Source organism: Nicotiana tomentosiformis, chromosome 3, assembly GCF_000390325.3.
Source record: "Nicotiana tomentosiformis chromosome 3, ASM39032v3, whole genome shotgun sequence".
Taxonomy (NCBI): domain Eukaryota; kingdom Viridiplantae; phylum Streptophyta; class Magnoliopsida; order Solanales; family Solanaceae; genus Nicotiana; species Nicotiana tomentosiformis.
The window spans coordinates 64091379-64113398 of record NC_090814.1 but is presented as its reverse complement, the minus strand read 5'-3'; the positions used below and the strand labels follow the sequence as shown (position 1 = coordinate 64113398).

The 22020-nt window shown below is 38.8% G+C and overlaps 1 protein-coding gene across 1 annotated transcript; it reads right to left on the bottom strand.

Annotated features, from left to right (window-relative positions):
- LOC104088498 (uncharacterized) lies at positions 1-1074 on the bottom strand. The gene has a single exon (XM_070198546.1). The coding sequence runs from the start codon at positions 1072-1074 to the stop codon at positions 1-3; it is 1074 nt and encodes a 357-aa protein (XP_070054647.1).
- Between the last annotated feature and the right edge of the window lie 20946 nt (positions 1075-22020).

Here is a 22020-nt window from a genome sequence, read left to right as displayed (position 1 = left end):
CTACACATTGAACGTTATCTCTTCATCGTTCAGTCTCATCTTTAGCTCCCCAGTTTCACAGTCAATCAGAGCTCTCCTAGTGGATAAGAATGGTCTTCCAAAAATTATGGGAATTTCCTTATCAACTCGGCAGTCCAGAATGACAAAATCTGTCGGAAACACAAACTTTCCAACCTGCACCAGCACATCATCAAGTATACCTGAGGGCCTCTTCACCTTTCGGTCGGCTAGCTTTAGTAACATGGATGTGGGTCTTGCTCTTCCAATGCCTAACCTTTTATAAATATCCAAGGGAATCAGGTTTATTCTCTCCCCTAAATCACAAAGTGCCTTAGCAAAAGCATAGTTTCCTATTATGCATGGGATTGTGAAATTCCTTGGGTCAGACAACTTCTCAGCTATGGGTCTCGTCACAACCACGATACATGTCTGATTCAGTGCAAGCATGGCCAAGTCTTGAAAGTCAAACTTACGAGACATCAAGTCCTTCATCATTTTAGCATAACCATGCATTTCCTTCAAGGCGTCAATCAAAGGAATGTTCACCTGGATTTGCTTCAACATCTCCATGAATTTCTTAGACTGCTCATCTTTCTGATATTTGGCCAATATCTGGGGGAATGGTGCTGGAGGCCACTTCTTTTCTGTGATTTGAGTTTGAACCTGTTCGGGCACTGTTTCTACTTCCTTCTCTTGCACTAACTCAATTTCCTTCCCAACCTCTTTTTCTTTGCTTGATTTAGCTGGTGCATGTTGTACCGTCACCTCTGTCAACCCTGTTGAATCATCTACATCGATTGGTATTGGCACAAGTGTTTCAGTTGGTTGGCTTTCGCGAGCAATTTCTTGATCTAGATCAAGATCTCTACCATTTCTTAGGCTCATCGCCATAAGCTGATTCGGGCCCTGCTCTTTTGGATTGATATGCGTGTATGCGGGCAATGTGCCTAAAAGGTGATTATTTAGAGCCATGGACAACTGCCCTAATTGAATCTCAATGCCTTTTATCATTGAGTCATGTGCTTCGACCTTCTCTTGCATTTTTCCATTGGACCTAATCAATTGTCGCAGCATTTCTTTAATTTTGGACAACCCATCATCATGTCTCACTATCTGTTGTTATTGAGGCTGTTGATAAGCTAGCTGTTGATTTTGCTAATTGTAGTCATGTTGCCTTTGGTAAGGCACAACTTGACCCTGTAGTCTCATAGCTCCAGCATTGTTACCATTATTATACTGCTACTGTACTGGTCTATACTGCTGATTCTGCTGGCCCTAATTCTGACCACCTTGTCGCTGCCCTCCACAGTTGGCCACATAGTTCATATTCTCCTGATAGTTCTGGTTGTCAACTTCCACACTCCACGAGCATACATATGGTTAGTTGATGCATGGTGTACATAAATCCCCATTAGTTGTGTCAACTCTGTGTACCTACTGCTTCTGGCTTGATTCATCAATATTTTTGGTGAGGATACTCATTTGCGTCATCAGAGTGGCCATATTTTCAGCTATTATTTGGATCCAAAGCCACTGAGTGAACAACATGAGTGATCGTAGAGCCTCTTGCCATCCATCCTGAGTTCTGAGCCATTTTATCCAGTAAAATCTTTCATTCTCTAAATGATTTGCTCAAAAATGCTCCTCCTGCTGAAGCATCAACATTGGCCTTCAAGCTGTCTGCCAATCCCATGTAGAACCTTTTCCACAACATCTGATCCGGAATGCCATGATGAGGACACTTAACTAGCATACCTTTGAACCTCTTCCACGTTTCTTGTAGTGTCTCTGTTGGTCTCTTCCTGAAGCTCAATATCTTGGCAACTTGTTTGGCAGTCTTACTAGGTGGGTAGAACTTGTTCAAATATTGCTTGACTAATTCCTCCCAAGTAGCGATGGAATTTATGGGGAGTGAATTGAGCCAAGTCTAAGCCTCTCCCATCACCGAGAATGGAAACAACAACAGCCTTATTGCTTCCGGAGTCACATTTGGTTGCCTTTGCATGACACATATCGAGAGGAAGATTTTCAGATGCTGCTGAGGATCTTCAATGTAAGACCCTGAGAATAGTCCCTTGTTCTGCAAAAAATGTAGCATGTTGCTCGTGATTTGGAATGACTCCGCTTGTATCTGAGGGACTGCAATTGCGGTTGCCAGATTTTCGACGGTGGGTTGTGCCGAATCATACATGGCTGATTCTGGTACAAGAGGCACCACACCCTGATTGTTTGGTTCATTCACATTGTTTCTGTTGTTGTTTGGATTTTCTATTCTGTAATCCATTTCTGATTCGATTTGTTCTGTTGAATTCTGTTGCAGTTTGTCTTTCTTGTTCGCACGATTCAATGCCTTGAAAGCTTTCCCAAGATCTGATAATGCGTCGAACAATTCACATATTCTTGTGAAGTTTCTAGGCATGCACCTATAACAACCAAGACTAAAAACGTTAGAAATTCAATGTATTTAGTTTAATATGAAGAAAATTGACTACACTAAGAATTCTAGCACTTCTTTTTTCTATAATTAATAACACCGTTAAATACCCGACAACGGTGCCAAAATTTGATCACGCCCAACTATGACTTATAAAAGGACTAACCGGTCGTTGCAAATATAATCTGATTTACATATGCGGAGTCGAATCCCACAGGGAATTGAGGTACTAATCACATTTCTTAGTTCAGCAAGAATCCAAATAATCAACTTCCAACAAGATTGAATAATGACTTGAGTGTTTACTAACAATTAACAAGGTAATTAAAAACTATAATTTTATTGCTAACAAAGCAACTGTTGTAGACAAGATTAGGAAGATCAAGAGTTACGATTTCCCCTCTTATCGGAATCTTCCCTACTATGTCTGCTACAAATTCGCCTAGATGCTCTCTACCGATCATGAGCACTTTAGGTGTCGTAATTCTCTTTCGAGAAAATACAACAATTTACTAAACGTATTCTTCCGAACTACGCTAGCTAGCACTCGTTTACCGCTCACTACAATCGCACCAAGGTTTTGTTATTCCTAAACCCACCTTTAAACCCTTCGTATTGATCCCTCATATACGTTAGGAGTGATGTTGTTCAACAACTACCTAAATATGTACCCTTTTTCCAAGTAATACACACTAAATAGATATAGCCAATTGAGGGCCCTTCAATCAACCACAATAATCACGTAGTTGAACACGTAGGGAAAATTCAATGGCAAATATATATTAAACGCAACAAAGATTAATCCTCCAAGAGGTTCCATCAAACCCTAGAATAAAAAGTTTAACTACTCATAATTGTTTTAACAATCACAACATAAGAATTCATCATCAATGATAAAAAAGGGAGAAAGAAAGATAAAAACTCGTTTCCGAATCTTCCGTCTTGCTCCTTGCCTATTCTTGCCTTCCCAATTCTCCTAAAAACCAAGATACCCTCTTTTTGGGTGAGCAGGGCTTCATATAGGTCAAGGACAGTCGCCTCTAAAATTACAATTTTAGCCCTGGACTAATTTTTCTCGAAAGGACGTGTGCGACTGCGCATCTGGCCGCGTACTTTAGCCAGTTTCCGCCTGACTTGCGCGGCCCAGTGCGGGGCTGCGCACTTGGGAAATTTTTTGCACTCTTCATTATTCTTCTTTTTAAATGCGCAACCTCCTTCGATCCTCGAATAAACTCCCAATTTGCTCCATAAGCCTTTACTTGGCCTTTAACTCTCCAAATTATATCAAAACACTCCTTAACCTCATTGTAGCCAAGAATTGCTCCTGTAAAGCATAAAAATACTCAATCAGAGCAATTTACTATTATTTAGCGCTCAAACATTAGTGAAGTGCAGCCAATTTAGAGTGCAAATAGTTGCCAAACTACATAGTTATAGCCTACTATCAACACATACACATCAAGTCGTAACGCTTATACTTACGAAATGCCCAAATATCAACCACAAGCATGCCCAGTGCATAATACAAATCCTGGGAAGGTGGATAGCGCCACACGCTACGAAACTCAAGCAGAACTAAGGTACGATAAATGACTTACATCTGGAGACTATCCGGCTAATATAACACCGCAAGCTACACGGGACCTCAACATATGTGCGAATAGTCAATCCATCTCACAACTGACGTGGCACAATATAGGCTATACGGAATAGCTGACGACGGAAATAACATCCAATGCCCGATTACTCCTTCGTAAGCAATGTTATGACGAATGAACACATCTGAACTGTTATACCTTCCTCATGCACACAATGTCATTTCCAACTGGTATACCTATTCCGCAAGACCTCCCGCAAATCCGAAGCTATCTCTTCCTTTTCTCCAATACCGCACTGCATCCGATGATAACATAAAATACTCCAAAACTCGTTCACAATCCCTTGCAGAAACTTGATCCTTAACCAGACAACGGACCCGAAATCCTTAGGTACTAGACTTAAATTCTTGAACTCATTGGATCATTGTTAAGAGTCACCCACTCTGACCCGATCTCGACTATAACCAAACTTCATTGCTCTGCTAGCACATGAATACCCTCTCAAAGAAGAAACTGGCTGAATTCGTTTCCTTGTACATTACCTGAAACTCTGAGTCTTCCCAAAACCTGCACCCGAATCAATAAGATGAAGTTTGGCACACATTCATCAAGTTCCGTACTCGAATTTCTTTTGATGTTTTCTTTTCTTGGTCATGAATAGTTCACCAATGCACCGATAGCCAGAACCCGCACAAGCAGACAACCACATGATCAAATCGTTAACGGTGGGGCTCCCCAACTTATCTTTAAGCTACCATCACATAATGTAGTGCCCAATGATTCCTCTTTCTCAATTACCGTGATCACGCACCGTTAAGCCGCCAAATTTCTCGAAGTGTTTTGTTAAATATCTTCATGAACATTCTGAATCATCAGCCATGATCTCATATCTGACCTCTTTCCACAACTGTGTATAAGTTCGTTCCTTCCTCATTAACATCAACTGAGAGTTCAACAACATCATCCAAGCTCAAGTCATATCGCATCTGAAATGATAGTCAAATCTTCACACACTTCTTCATTCCAAGAAAACTCCTTTCATATTCACTCTTTCTCCGTACGATAACCATCATTCCAAGTAAAATACGTATACCAAATCACCTTCCATCACAATTCCTAAACAGTTCTACACTTTCTAAAGGTATGTGGCTATCCTACCACCGAATCCATATGCTACTATGCCTCTTATACTTGGTCAAACCATCTCCTTTAAGCAACTTCCTGACTCCCGCTTCTCATACTTGACCAGCTAGTAAATTAACAACCGCAAGACACCTCCCATATGTCCTTCCTCATTCCTCGTTACCCAATTGTTGTATCAAATCGAAATCCATCTCTGTAACACCTGAACTAAAAAATTACTACCAATTCTAAGTCTCCTAGTAGATCATCTTCCTCTAGCCATCAACATTGGAATCACCCATTAGATCTCGAACCGCTGCACGCCGCTATTTCTGACAACCGCCCTTCAAGCACCATTTCACAACACCCTACTCCGAAGGCACAGATCAAAGAAGATCATAACACCAACGAGCACTAATGTGTTCAAACAAAGACGACGAAACCACATCGTAAATGAGAATTCCACCACGCTCGCAAATATCAAGTCTCGTTACTCCATCGACCTAAGACCAAACATCCATAGTCAGATTGCCTTTCCTTTGCTAGAATTAAACACCGAACGTCTAAATCATGCTCTGATGAATCTTCATTTCAAGTCATTCACTGCCTCGACACATAAACAAGCACCCTACCATTACACCAACACCGTGCGATAACAACACATGAACATCATAACAATCTGTGCATAACCTCAAAACCATAAGAAATATAGATACTGAGCTGAAACACCAAAACATCCTTCCGCAAGGCGATGATAGATAGCCCACTTGAATATGCAGGGAAAACATCATGCACCATATCTGTAGTACCACCAGAACTCCTCAATGTCCAATTGATAACTAGTGCTTCACGTCGCGTAAGAATGAGTACGAAGGAAACATAGGCAAAAGCCTCAATGGAATCAAACCGCACGATAAAGGAATCATTTAGGGCAGTGCTCTTAATAGCCCTCTAGCCTCTCGAAGATAAGTACATATGTCTCTGTACCGATCCGCAAGACTCTACTAGACTTTCTCATGACTCGTGAGACCAAAGGGAACCAAACGCTCTGATACCAAGCTGTCACGATCCAAAATTTATTATAGGTCATGATGGCGCCTAACGCTGCCGTCAGGCAAGCCAACGGTGATTTACCAATTTAATTACTCAATTTGGTATTTTTGAAATCGAAATTTTCTTTAATTAGATAGTATAAAATAGAATTTACAGAGGAAGTGAAAGTATCTGCACGAACCACAACAATAAATAACCTGAAAGAACCCCCAAAACCCGGTGTCACAAGTACATGATCCAATTTCTAGGAAGTATAACAACAATGCAACAACTTTCCAGAATGAAAATAAGACAGGAGGATATAAATGTCTCTGATGGAGACTCTGCAGGCTGCGGTTTGTAACAGGAAATACAGCCCACAATAAAGTCCCCGCAATAGTTGCGCCTCTACACCCAATAGACCACCAGACATATATATATATATATATATATATATATATATATATATATATATATATATATATATATATATATATATATATATACCTGCACAAAAAGTGCATCAAGTGCAACATGAGTACGTAAATCATTGCGTACCCAGTAAGTATCAAGTCTAACCTCGAACATGTAGTGACGAGAGGTCGACATCGACACTTGCTAAATGTCCAATAAAGCAATATAATAAAAGCGTAAGCAGATATGAAGTGCACAACAATAGTGGGGTAATTCTGTAAGGTTTATAATCTTCTAATTATTTCTTTTAAAGCATAAGTTTATCGATCTTGTATTATACATTAATATCTTAGAAAAATTCCAAGTGTCAATACCAATTAAATAAGAAACACCATAAAATGTCGGGCTTCGGTGGAAGGTTTATCTTGTGAATATTCGAACTACTAGCGATAATGCACGATTTTGTCGAGGTCGTTCGGCCTGATCCAAAATAACGTGTACACAGTCGAGGAACGTGCGGCACGATCCATAGATGCATTTATACTGCCGAGGCATTCGGCCCGTTAAACAAGAACGGAGGACACTTTATTGTCACGACCCAAAATCCCACCACAGGCGTCGTGATGGCACTTAGTCTCTAAGACTAAGTAAGTCGATTTTAATTACAATCCAAGCCTTTTATTTATTTAAATAAAATAAGTAATCAAAACTAACAGCGGAACCAAATGAATATACAACCCTTCAAGACTGGTAGTACTGAGTCATGAACTCTAACTGAATACATGGATTGATCACGAGGACCGAATATAAAATACTGTTTGATTAAAAATTAACAGTACAATGAAATGAAAAGACTCCAAGGGACCGCGACGACCAAGCAGCTCTACCTTGAATCCTTACGATCCCGCTTTAACTCTGCTCAAGTCCGATATCTCCAATACCTGGCTCTGCACAAATATGTGCAAAAGTGTAGTATGAGTACACCACAGTCGGTACCCAGTAAGTATCATGACTAACCTTAGTGGAGTAGAGATGAGGTACAGTCAAGACACTCACTAGTCTAATAACCTGTACAATATAATATACAAAATAATAGGAACAAATAACAATAAGGGAAACATAAAAGAACCATTGATATGCACATCGAGACAATAAAATACCATTAATATTGCTCAATAAATAATAAATACAAGTACACCCAATTAAATCAAATTCTTCAAATAAATGTCTTTCACATATAATTCTTCCAAATAACTCTCTTTCAAATATAATTTTCTCAAATAAATATCTTTCAAATACAATTCTTTCATATAATACTTTCTAGATAAAAATCCTTCCAAATAAATATTTTTAATGTAATTCTTCAATTAAAAAGCCACCATGTGACACCTCATTTCATAATCATAAAAATACGGGTCTCAGCCCATTTTTCAAATCTCCACGGCACTTCGTGCCCATAATTAAATCATCATATTTCTCTGGCACCTCGTGCCCTCATTTCATATCACAACTGCACGAGCAATTCATGTGCCAAGTATCATTATCATTTAATCACAACACCTTGTGCCCTTATTTCATGCCACAACTGCACAGACAATTCACTTGCCAATATCCTCATTATTTACTCACGGCACCTCATGCCTACATTTTATTTTATAATCCGCCTGGCAATAGCCACAGGCTCCCAATTTCAACATAATTCAGATTGTTAGCAATTTACCAACAACAAGACATATTGCACAAGGTATAAAAAAAAACACAAGAATATCACATAAAAATCATCAACACCACATCATCACATATCGTAACTGACAATAGCCACCCTTATCACTACTATAATAGCCTCCCTTATCCCTCCACCCTGACAATATTAATAACCACCCTTATCACTCCTATTGCCACCCTTATCCCTCCTATAACCACCCTTATCGCTCCGTCCAGATAATATTCCAACAAATACAACAAAAGTGAAATGCCACCCTTATACCCACATAATATCAACGGTGATATGCCACCCTTATATCCTCAAAATAATAACTCACACAACACAACAATTTACACAAGAAATTGTCACGATAACATAACAAAATCAATTCATATCACAATTTTCCCAATGACCACAAACAATTCCAAAGATACAACCAAATCAATTAATTTCATAACAAATAGCCCAAGGCTCCACACAATGTATTTAAAACCTCAAAAATAATCAACAGAGATAGAAAATAATCAGCATAGGGCAACACCTTCATTAGGCCAAATTTAGATAATTATATTAACACTTCTTTTTAAACTTGCTTAATTAAATATTTGCATAGGGAAAATTCATAATGAAATTAAATTCCAAGAAATATCAAACCAGCAATACTCACGAAATTACATATATTTTCAAGTAACAATCACATCAAATTGTCATATAAAAATAAATTCAACAACAAAGATTTAGGCATGGCAATTAGATGATTTAATAAATGCCAACAATTATCCAATTTACTATACAATAATGTCTAAGACTTTAATCTAATAAAATTTGCACATATAAGCCCGAGTACGTACTCGTCACCTCGCATACACGGAGTTTTACATTTTACAAATGGCACATAAGACTCGATGCCTAAGGGGTAATTCCCTCACTCAAGGTTAGGCAAGACACTTACCTTTTTGAAGTTATGCCAATATTCCAAAATTGCTTTCTTGCTTGAATAGACCTCCGGATCACTTGAATCTAGTCATAATTATTCGATACAGTCAACAAAAATTATACAATCAATTCCATAAGAACATACTATATTTTTCAATAAAAATCCGAAATTAACTCAAAAATTCGCCAGTGGGGCCCACGTCTCAGAATCCGATGAAAGTTACGAAATCCGACAACCCATTCAATTAAGAGTCCATCTATACCAATTTTATCAAATTTTGTTAAAAACTCGACCTCCAAATCTTAAATTTTCGTTTTTGGGAAGATTTTGCAAAACAAATGATTTTTTTTCATAAATTCACGGATTCATGATGTAAATGAGTATGGAATCATGAAATATAATCAATATAGGATAAGGAATACTTACCCCAATATTTTCCCATGAAAATCGCCCAAGAACCGTGCTCCAAAAATCCAAAACAAAATGAAGGAAATGACCATTTTTGGTCCTTAAGTTTCTGCCCATCCGTCACTAAAAGTCCATTTTCCGTCACTAAAAGTCCACCAGAACTTTCTTGTACCAGCCTTCCTTCAATCAATCATAACTTTATGTATAAGTGTCCAAATGTTGAATGGTTTAATTTTTTGGAAACTAAAAATAGACGACTACAACTTTCATGTTTTAAAAATATTCCGATTCCTTATGAATTGAGAGATATGAGCTTCCAAAGTTGGCTCCATGCATGGGAAATTTCTGGCGAAATTTCTGGCACAACTACTCTACCAGCCTTCATTCAATCCATCATAACGTTCTGTATAAATGTCCAAATAATTAATGGTTTAATTTTCTGGAAACTAAAATCAAACGACTACAACTTTCATGTTTTGAAAATCTTCTGATTCCTTATGAATTGTGAGATATAAGCTTTCAAAGTTGGCTCCACGCACCAGAAATTTCTGGCAAAATTTCTGCAACAGAAATTTCCAGCAACTCTCTTTGTCCGAGATCCATTCCGTTTACCTTCTGAAATCCACCCGAGGCCCTTGGGACCTTAAACATATATACCAACATTTTTTAGGCTTCAAACCACGCCAAACAACGCCGAAATTATGAATCGCGCATCAAATCGAATTATGAATTTTTAAATCTTCCAAATTCTATATTTTGCGCTGAAACGTATCAAATCAATTCTGATTGATCTCATATTTTGCACACAAGTCATAAATGACATAACAGAGCTATGGAAATTTTCAGAACTGGATTCGGACCCCGATATCAAAAATTCAACCCCCCGGTAATACTTCCCAAAAATTCATCTTTTGTCATTTCAAGCCTAATTCCTCTATATACCTCCAAATAATTTTCCGGACACGCCCCTAAATCCATAATCACCATACAGAGCTATTGACCTCATCAAAATTTCAATCCAGAGTCGCTTTCTCAAAAGTCAACTCTCCGGTCAACCTTTTTCATTTAAGCTTCTAAATAAGGATTGTTCTTTTAATTTAATTCCGAATCTTCAGTAATTCAAACCCGACCACACCCGCGGGTCATAATACATATTGCGAAGCTGCTCGAGACCTTAAGTCACTGAACGAGGCTTTAATTCTTAAAACAATAAGTCGATTCGTTACATTCTCTACCTCTTAAACACATGTTCGTCCTCGAACGTGCCAAGAATCTTTCTGAGGACTTTAAATTACTGAGTGCATCCTTACACACATACTCGTGGGTGATTCTATGTCCCACAATCTAACATGGGTCCGACAACACCATCTCGATTGAGATTATTTCTTTTATCCATATTTATAAACTTTAAAACAATTTTCTTACACTCCAAACATTTTCTAAAGGCCTGATTTGCACAGCAACGCACGGTATTAGTCTCAACCGGCTATAGCAACTCGTGCCTATGCACGCATCAACTTTCTTGATAGTGTTGAAGTACTTCAAAAATTTTCTGGGGTATTTCATTCTTCTCCGCTTAAGATCATTAGCCCTCAAACACATAATATAATTTGTCTCTTCTTTTGCACGTTTCAATCCTCCAAATTTTTACTGACTCCCAAATTTTTCGGAAATTTCGGCAGAGTCTCCTCTTTAATTGGGCCTAACCACCTATTAGAGTAACACCAAATCACTCCTAACAACACATCCATAACCCAACAAGGCACCATAATGTATATATCAATAATACTAATCTTAGCATTACAAGCACTACATTATCACAATGATATCAGGACATGAATCACATCATATGTATGCTCATCACCCCATCTGTGGTTTTAAAGTCACTCATAATTAATTCATACATCATCAATTAATCTCATATTACCCACAACCTCATTTCGAATTTTTACAATACTGACAACAGAATGTGAGGCATGAAGACCTCATGATTACTTATTCGGATTAATGAGCCACATTTAACGCCACCTGAACACTCATCTTATAGGCTAAAACTCAATGTTCACAGCACGAAAATGGTTGAATATGCACAAAAAATATACAAGAATTATCAAATAAGCCTAACAAGCATGACTCCCTATTAATATTATTGTACAAATTAAGTTTCACACACGCATAATTTTAAACTCATAAATATCTCATCACAAGGATTTCGTCCTTATATAATTTTCACCGCTGCTTGTAGCCCGATTTAAATATTTTACATCATATAAAAATGCGAGGATCTCGCCTCAACTCTGAATCACAAGTATTTTGCACATTGTGCCAAGTGAGATTTCAATTTCCTTTCTTTTCTTTTCAATATATTTCATAAATAGTTTTCACAACACATAATGAACCCTCATACCGGTAGGGCATATAATTCATTAAATTGGAATCAATTATTCCGAAACACATCAAACCTACTGTAATGAATAATAAAATTATTTTTGTACTATAGCCGTCAATGGTGCCCAAAAATAAAATGATAGACAGGGGCTAACATCATCAAACCTCCCAACAGGGATAAACATATAAGTGGTTCACAAAATTACGATGCTCACCCATAAGCGGAGCATAATAGAAGGAGTCGCCTCAATATTCATAACCGAATCAAATTGAGGAAAAATATCCTTTTATAACAAATCAGGATCATACTTGTAACGACACCATTTGGTGTATCGGCATCATCCAAATCATAGCGATTATATCAACGGGTCGGGCCTCCACCTCTTAGGCGCCCTCTACTCGTCTGTTCTCCACCCCTATCTGGTTGTGCACGTGGGGTAGTAGCTGTACTGGGGCCCATAGTCTGAGTGTTCTGATAAAATCCACCCCTCCCAAGTATGGGACAATCTCTTATAATGTGCCTAGTGTCACCACACTCATAACATCCCCTCTGAGGTCGCGACTGCTCGTACTGAGTCTGTGCTAGATAACTGGAATAACCACTGTAAAAATCTCATGTCGGTGGTGCACTATAAGAACTTACTGGGGCACCCCGAGTAATCTGATGTGCGGACTGAGCTGGCCGACTGCTTGAACCTCCGCCATAATGGGTCATAGCTGAAGAGTAAAATCCACTAAACCCTCCAGAGCTTCGAGACCTTTTGGCCTCCTTAGACTCCCTTTCCTCACCTAAAACACCCTCAATTCTCCTCGCAATCTCCACCACTTGCTGAAATGGAGTATCAGTTTGCAATTCTCGAGCCATGCATATTTTAAGATCATAATTGAGCCCCTCAATGAATCTGTGTACCCGCTCTCTGATGGTAGGACCCAAAGTAGGTGCACGACGAGCTAAATCACTGAACATGATGGCATATTCTGACACTGTCATGGTGACCTGACGCAACCATTCAAACTTTGTGCCCCACGCATCTCGGAGGGTCTGGGGAACAAATTCCTTCAAAAATATCTCTGAAAACTGAGCCCAAGTAGGTGGTATTGCATCGGCTGGTCTACCTTCTTCAAAGATTTTCCACCACTGATACGCTGCGCCTGAAAGTTGAAATGTAGTAAAGGCAACTCCGCTCACTTCCACAATACCCATGGTGCGGAGAATACAGTGACAATTTTCTAGAAATCCTTGGGCATCCTCAGTATCTATGCCACTGAAAGTAGGTGGACTGTACCTCTTAAACCTCTCAAGTATCTTTTGTTCTTCTTCTGATGCCTCTGGCCTGATCTCAGGCCGAACCAGAATAACAGGTTGTATCGGTATTATACCCAAAACCTGACCAATGTGAACCTGCTACTCTGGAGTTGTTGTAGGAGTCGGAGCTACTCCCCTAATTTGCGGAATATTTGGTGCAACAAATATCAATCCAGCCTGGGTTAATGTACCTAAAATACTCAAGAACTGTACCAAAGTCTCTTGAAGTTCGGGGGTAACAACAGGGGCTTCCGGTACCTGTCCCCCAACTGGAGCTAGTGGTGGCTCCTGCACTGTTGTTCTGACAGGTGCTCTAGTCGCGGCACTTGCCCTTCCTCTATTTCTACCTCGGCCTCAACCTAGGCCCCAGCCTCTTGCAGCCCTAGCAGTATGTGCGGATGCCTACTCAGCTAACCCGGTAGCACGTGTCCTCACCATCTGTGAGAGAATAGAGATACAAAGGCTCAAATTCTACAATCAACAAATCCGCACAACATGAATGAAACAAGTGGAAATTTCCTAACAGTTCTGTAGCCTCTCGAAGATAAGTACAGACGTCTCTGTACCGATCCGCTAGACTCTACTAGACTCGTTCGTGACTCGTAGAACCTATGAACCTAGAGCTCTGATACCAACTTGTCACGACCCAAAATCCCACCACAGGCGTCGGGATGACACTTAGTCTCTAAGACTAAGTAAGCCAATTTTAATTACAATTCAAGCCTTTTATTTATTTAAATAAAATAAGTAATCAAAACTAACAGCGAAACAAAATGAATATACAACCTCCCAAGACTGGTAGTACTGAGTCACGAACTCTAACTGAATACATGGATTGATCACTAGGACCGGATATACAATACTGTTTGATTAATAATTAACAGTACAATGAAATAAAAAGACTCCAAGGGACCGCGACGACCAAACAACTCTACCTTGAATCCTTACAATCCCGCTTTAACTCTGCTCAAGTCCAATATCTCCAATACCTGGCTCTGCACAAAAATGTGCAAAAGTGTAGTATGAGTACACCACGGTCGGTACCCAGTAAGTATGAAGACTAACCTTAGTGGAGTAGAAACGAGGTACAGTCAAGACACTCACTAGTCTAATAACCTGTACAATATAATATACAAAATAATAGGAACAAATAACAATAAGGGAAACATAAAAGAACCATTGATATGCACATCAAGACAATAAAATACCATTAATATTGCTCAATAAATAATAAATACAAGTACACCTAATTAAATCAAATTCTTCAAATAAATGTCTTTCACATATAATTCTTCCAAATAACTCTCTTTCAAATATAATTTTCTCAAATAAATATCTTTAAAATACAATTCTTTCATATAATACTTTCTAAATAAAAATCCTTCCAAATAAATATTTTGTATGTAATTCTTCAATTAAAAAGTCACCATGTGACACCTCATTTCATAATCATAAAAATACGGGTCTCAGCCCATTTTCATATTTTTCGTAAACACGGGTCTCAGCCCATTTTTTATATCTCCACGACACTTCCTGTCCATAATTAAATCATCATATTTTTCCGGTACCTCGTGCCCTCATTTCATATCACAACTGCACGGACAATTCATGTGCCAAGTATCATTATCATTTAATCACAGCACTGTGTGCCCTTATTTCATACCACAACTGCACGGACAATTCACGTGCAAATATCCTCATTATTTACTCACGGCACCTCGTGCCCACATTTCATTTTATAATCCGCCTGGCAATAGCCACAGGCTCCTACTTTCAACACAAATCAGATTGCTATCAATTTACCAACAACAAGACAAATTGCAAAAGGTATAAAAATAAACACAAGAATATCACATGAAAATCATCAACACCACAACACCACATCATCACATATCATCCCTGACAATAGTCACCCTTATCCCTCCGCCATGACAATATCAATAGCCACCCTTATCGCTCCTATTGCCACCCTTATCCCTCCTATAACCATCCTTATCGTTCTGCCCAGACAATATTCCAACAAACACAACAACAGTGAAATGTCATCCTTATACCCACATAATATCAACGGTGAAATGCCACCCTTATATCCTCAAAATAATAACTCACACAACATAACAATTTATACGATAAATAATCACGGCAACATAACAAAATTAATTCATATCACAATTTGCCTAATGACCACAAACAATTCCTAAGATACAACCAATCAATTAATTTCACAACAAATAGACCAAGGCTCCACACAATGTATATAAACCCTAAAAAATAATCAATAGAGATAGAAAATAATCAGCATAGGGAAACACCTTCATTAGGCCAAATTTAGATAATTATATTAACACTTCTTTTTAAACTTGCTTTATTAGATATTTGCATAGGGAAAATTCATAATGAAATTAAATTCTAAGAAATATCAAACCAGCAATACTCACGAAATTACATACATTTTCAAGTAACAATCACATCAAATTGTCATATAAAAACAAATTCAACAACAAGGATTTAGGCATGGCAATTAGATGATTTAATAAATGCCAAAAATTATTCAATTTACTACACAATAATGTCTAAGACTTTAATCCAATAAAATTTGCACATATAAGCCCGAGTATGTACTCGTCACCTCGCATACACGGCTTTTCATATTTCATAAATGGCACATAAGACTCGATGTCTAAGGGGTAATTCCTCCACTCGAGGTTAGGCAAGACACTTACCTTTTTGAAGTTATGCCGATATTCCAAAATTGCCTTCTTGCTTGAATTGACCTCCGGACCGCTCGAATCTAGTCATAATTATTCGATACATTCAATAAAAATTATAGAATCAATTACATAAGTAAAGTTTTTAATAAAAATCCGAAATTAACTCAAACTTTGGTCTCAGAATATGACGAAAGTTATGAAATATTATAACCCATTCAATTACGAGTCCACCCATACCAATTTTATCAAATTCCAATAACAACTCGACCTCCAAATCTTAAATATTTATTTTTGGAAGATTTTGCAAAAATCTTGATTTTCTTCCATAAATTTATGTATTCATGATGTAAATGAGTATGGAATCATAAAATATAATTAATATAGGATAAGGAACACTTACCCCAATATTTTCCCGTGAAAATCGCCCAAGAACCGTGCTCCAAAAATCCAAAACGAAATGAAGGAAATTACCATTTTTGGTCCTTAAGTTTCTGCCCATCCGTCACTAAAAGTCCATTTTCCGTCACTAAAAGTCCACCAGAACTTGCTTGTACCAGCCTTCCTTCAATCGATTATAACTTTATGTACAAATGTCCAAATGATGAATGGTTTAACTTTCTAGAAACGAGAATCAAACGACTATAACTTTCATGTTTTGAAAATCTTCTGCTTCCTTATGAATTGTGAGATATAAGCTTCCAAAATCGGCTCCACGCATCGGAAATTTCTGGCAAAATTTCTAGCACAACTGCTCTACCAGCTTTCATCCAATCTATCATAACTTTTTGTACAAATGTCTGAATAATGAATGGTTTAACTTTATGGAAACTAGAATCAAACGACGACAACTTGTATGTTTTGAAAATGTTCCGATTCTTTATGAATTGCGAGATATAAGTTTCCAAAGTTGGCTCCAGGCACCAGAAATTTCTGCAACAGAAATTTCCAACAACCCTCTTTGTCCGAAATCCATTCCGTTTACCTTCTGAAATGCACCCGAGGCCCTTGGAACCTTAAACAAATATACCAACATGTCTCAAAATATAATACGAACTTAGTTGAGGCTTCAAACCACGCCAAACAATGTTGAAATTACGAAGCTATTGACCTCATCAAAATTCCATTTCGGAGTCGCTTGCTCAAAAATCAACTCTCCGGTCAACTCTTTTCATTTAAGCTTCTAAATAAGGATTGTTCTTTTAATTTAATTCCGAATCTTCAGTAATTCAAACTCGACCATACCCGCAGGTTATAATAGTATTGCGAAGTTGCTCGAGACCTTAAGTCACTGAACGGGGCATTAATTCTTAAAACGACAAGTCGAGTCATTACATTTATGAACCTCTGGAATGAGAAGATATCGCACTGCTAACATGTAAGGATGTACAACTTCTATTAACGATTGATTAACTCGCATAAAAATTCAAGTACGTGAAATTTTGGTCCTTTACTAATTCCTCTAACAAATTTTCCAGTATGATTCAAGTACTTCAATTAATAAATGATGCAAACATTACATGCAATTCATGATTTGGGTCCTAAACTACCCTGGACATAAGCATAATTAGTAGCTACGCACGGACTCTCGTCACCTCATGCGTACGTAGACCCCACAATTAGCAGCAGATATTAATTGAAATCACTTATGGTGTAAATTCCCTCTTACAAGGTTAGACACGAGACTTACCTTGCTCCAAAGTTCCATAATCGGCTCCAACGCCAATGTAACACCTCGAACCGTTGCTTGTCGATCCAAAACTATGCAAACAATGTCCAAATCAATCAATATGTGTTTTAATACCCATAACTAATCAATTTAAATAATTTCCAATTCCACTCGAAATGTTGGCAGTGGAGCCCACTCTTCGGAACCCGACGAAACTCACAAAATCTAACTACCATCCAACTACGAGTTCAACCATACTAATTTCACTCAAATCCGACTCTGAATCGGTATTCAAAACTCGAAAATTCGTTTTATGAAATTATAGAAATTTTGTTCGATTTCTCTTGAAGATTCGATAATCATACACAAAAAAAGAAGATTAATTCATGAATTATAATTGCAAGGAATTCAAGAACACTTACCCCAAGTTGTGTGGTGAAATTCCTCTTAAACGTCGCCTAAACCTAACTCAAAAATCCGAAAACATTAGTGAAAATATCGAACCCTCGAACTTAAAGGGTTCTGCCCAGTCATTTCCACTTCTGCGGACACAAGAATCGCTTCTGTACACAAGCTCCACTTTTGCAGAATCCACTATCCAGTCGACCCCTCGGACCTGTGGATCTCCATCTGCTTCTGAACAACTGCAAGTGCGAAGCCAAATGTGCTTTTGCGCTCTGTATCGCTTTTGAGCCCAAGGCCCTCTCTTCTGCGGGGCCGCAGATACGCCCCAATTTCTGCTTCTGCGATCCTCCACAGCCAAGCATACTTGTGCTTCTGCGATCAACTATCCGCATTTGCGGACTCGCATCCGTGCCCATTCTTTCGAAGATGCAGAAAAACCAGAACCAACATACCGACAACAATGCAACATGAAACGAAAATGATCTGAACCTCGTCCGTAACTGACCCGGTCAACCCGGGACTCTGTCCGAATATACCAACAAGTTCCATAACATAACACAGACCTACTCGAGGCCTCAAATCACACATAACAACACTGAAATTAAAAATTGCACCTCGAATCGAACTTAACTTCTAAATTCTATATCTTGTGCCGAAACATATGAAATCAAGTCTAATTGACCTCAAATTTTGCACACAAGTCATATTTGACATTACGAACCTACTCTCACTTCCGAAATCGGAATTCAACCCCGATATCAAAATGTCCACTCTCGGTCAAACTTCCCAAAAATCATCCAATATCCAACTTTCGCCAATTGACGCCGAAACGACCTACAGATTTCCAAATCAACGTCCGGACACACTCCTAAGACCAAAATCACCATACAGAACTATTCATAGGCTCGAAATCCGAAACGACATCGATAACATCAAAATCAACTTCAACCCAAACTTAGGAAATTATTAAACCTTTAAAATGCCAATCTTATATAATAAGCGCCGAAATACTCCCGGTCCACCCGATACTCGACCCGAACATACGCCCAAGTCCGAAATCATCACACGAATCTATTGGAACCTTCAAATCCTGATTCTGAGGTATTTTACTCCAAAGTCAAAGTTTGGTCAACTCTTCCAATTTAAAGCTTCCACATTTAGAATTTTCGTTCCAAACCAATTCCGAACTTCCCGAAATTAAATTCCGACCACACGTACAAGTCATAACAACTGAAGTGAAGCTACTCAAGGCTTCAAAACGACCGATCGGGTCGTTACATTCTCTCCCACTTAAACATACGTTCGTCCTCGAACGTGCTAAGAACTACTCTGGAGTTGTCCAAAATAACTGTATAACACCTCGTGCACCTTCCCGTGCTACCACAATCCAGGTGCACACATTAGATCGAGCCAGACTGAAAATCCTACATATAACCTTAGCTTACTAACTTTAGAACCAAATTCCAACTTCTGAATTTCTTTACAAGACCTGATTCTATCGCACAAACACAGTGCAAATCTCCACATGCTGAATCCACACATAATCATGCACCCACAATGGCATCACAAAATGCACAACATAAATCGTTTTCCCAATGCAACCACTTCCAAGCACAACAACTGAAACTTAACTGACCCGACGCCCGAAGCATACCTCCTAACACCTATAAGCTCGGTTCCAATGCTGCCACGACGGACGAGATGTGTAGTAACTCATAACTACCTACCGAATCAACAAATCTTGGAGTCTCCTCCTAACAAGAACCATTACCTTATTATGAACTGAATCACGTTATTTGTTCTTTAACATACCCCACATATTTTTTTTTCATCGCACTGATCCCAGGTCCAATAACCTCGTCTCACCCAGTACAAGATGCTCAGGCAATAAGCCATCTCAACCACTGACCAAAATCTTATATGATGCCATTAATGTGCCGACAAGCCACAACTCGAATAAGATATATAAGGAAAAATGAACTACTGGAAAAGAACTACCTAGTCCATGTAGCTAATACAACAACCGAAAAGATGTTATGAATCCTTCTAAGAAAATGAGAAACAAAATGCACAAGAGTAGATATTGGGAACCATACTCAGCAACTCAATGTTGCAGCGTGCAACCTGATCCACACATAATACCGTTGCGGCGGGCAACCTGATCCAAAAAACATACCTGTGGCGGAGTGCCACCTGATCCGCACGTAACAATCAAGAAGAACACACACACATCAAGTTGTAACACTTATACTTACGAAATGCTCGAATATCGACCACAAGCACGCCCAGTGCATAATACAAATCCTTGGAAGCTGAATAGCGCCACACGCTATGAAACTCAAGCACATCTAAGGTGCGATAAATGACCTGCATCTCGAGTGCTATCCTGCTCATATAACACAGCAAGCTACACGGGACCTCAATACATGTCTGAATAATCAATCCATCTCACAAACCACGTGGCATAATATATGCTACACGGAATAGCTGACGACGGAAATAATATCCAATGCCCGATGACTCCTTCGTAAGCAATGTTATAACGAATGAATACGTCTAACCTTACGTAAAGCACACATTCACGATAGACCCACCAACGGACATTAAACCGATTATGACCATACCATACTGGGCTAACAACCTTTCAAGGATCTACAATGGCCCTATTCATGACACACACGAGCAGCCATCCCAATCCGGAACAAACTCCCACATTAACGATTGTACCCAAAAATCTCCATACTTGGTTTTAATCTTTAGAAATCAAGTGGCTAAGATATCACACTTATACAGATTTCCCCATGTGGTATGCTCCCATAACCTTCCGCTCATGTAGAAAAGTCTGCACATCCATACCACCAATCGTTAAAATTCCGTAAAGAAAATTAAGAATCCGTTATTCAATACAAAAGGCCTCTTACACAGTACGTCATCCTCATGTGACACTAAGGAAAATGCCAGCTTACTCTGAACACCTGCTCATCAAAGCTCGTGATGTTCTAATCAACACCGAACCGCAATCTTGACCTTCAACTTCCCGTTCCCATACTGCTCACTGCACCTATCATGCTACTACGCGATAATTATGCATTATATACCTTGAACTACTAGTGGAATAAGTCACTACATTGGCTAGAAACCTTTCACTTAGTTCATTTCCGAAGAACCAATGCAACACGCATCTGAATTCCTAGACCGTTGAGATATACCAACCTCAAGTCGCGATCTAAACTGCCATGACTTTTCCAGAATCCGTTTACACAACAAGACCATTTGAATTAAATACCTTCCAAATCAATCAAGTTATGGTGGTTGTCAAGCCCACGAGTACAACCACAAACCAAATGTATAACTTCACACTCAAGGAACTGATTACTGCCACAATCATGCTGACTCAACCATTACTAACCGACCCAACTTCTTCAAATTCATTCTTGACTAGCCTTAGAAATACTAGCATCTCCATTCAAACATAACGAACTAAATCTGCACTCATACCGAGTGACCCACATTATGAGACCACATCTTCTCAATACTCATAACTCATCTCACACATTCCTCATGCACACAATGACATTTCCATAGTGTACCTATTCAGCAAGACCTCCAGGAAATCCGAAGCTATTTCTCCCTTTCCTTAAATACCATACCGCATACCCGATGATAACATAAAACACTCTAAGTCCCGTTCACTATCCCCTGCAGAAACTCGATCCTTAACCACACAACGGACTCGAAATCCTTAGGTACTGGACTTAAATTCTTGAACTCACTGGACCATTGGTAAGAGTAACCCACTCTAACCCAATCCCGAATATAACCAAACTTCATTGATCTTCTAGCACATGAATACCCTCTCAAAGAAGAAACCGGCTGAATTCGTTTGGCACCTGA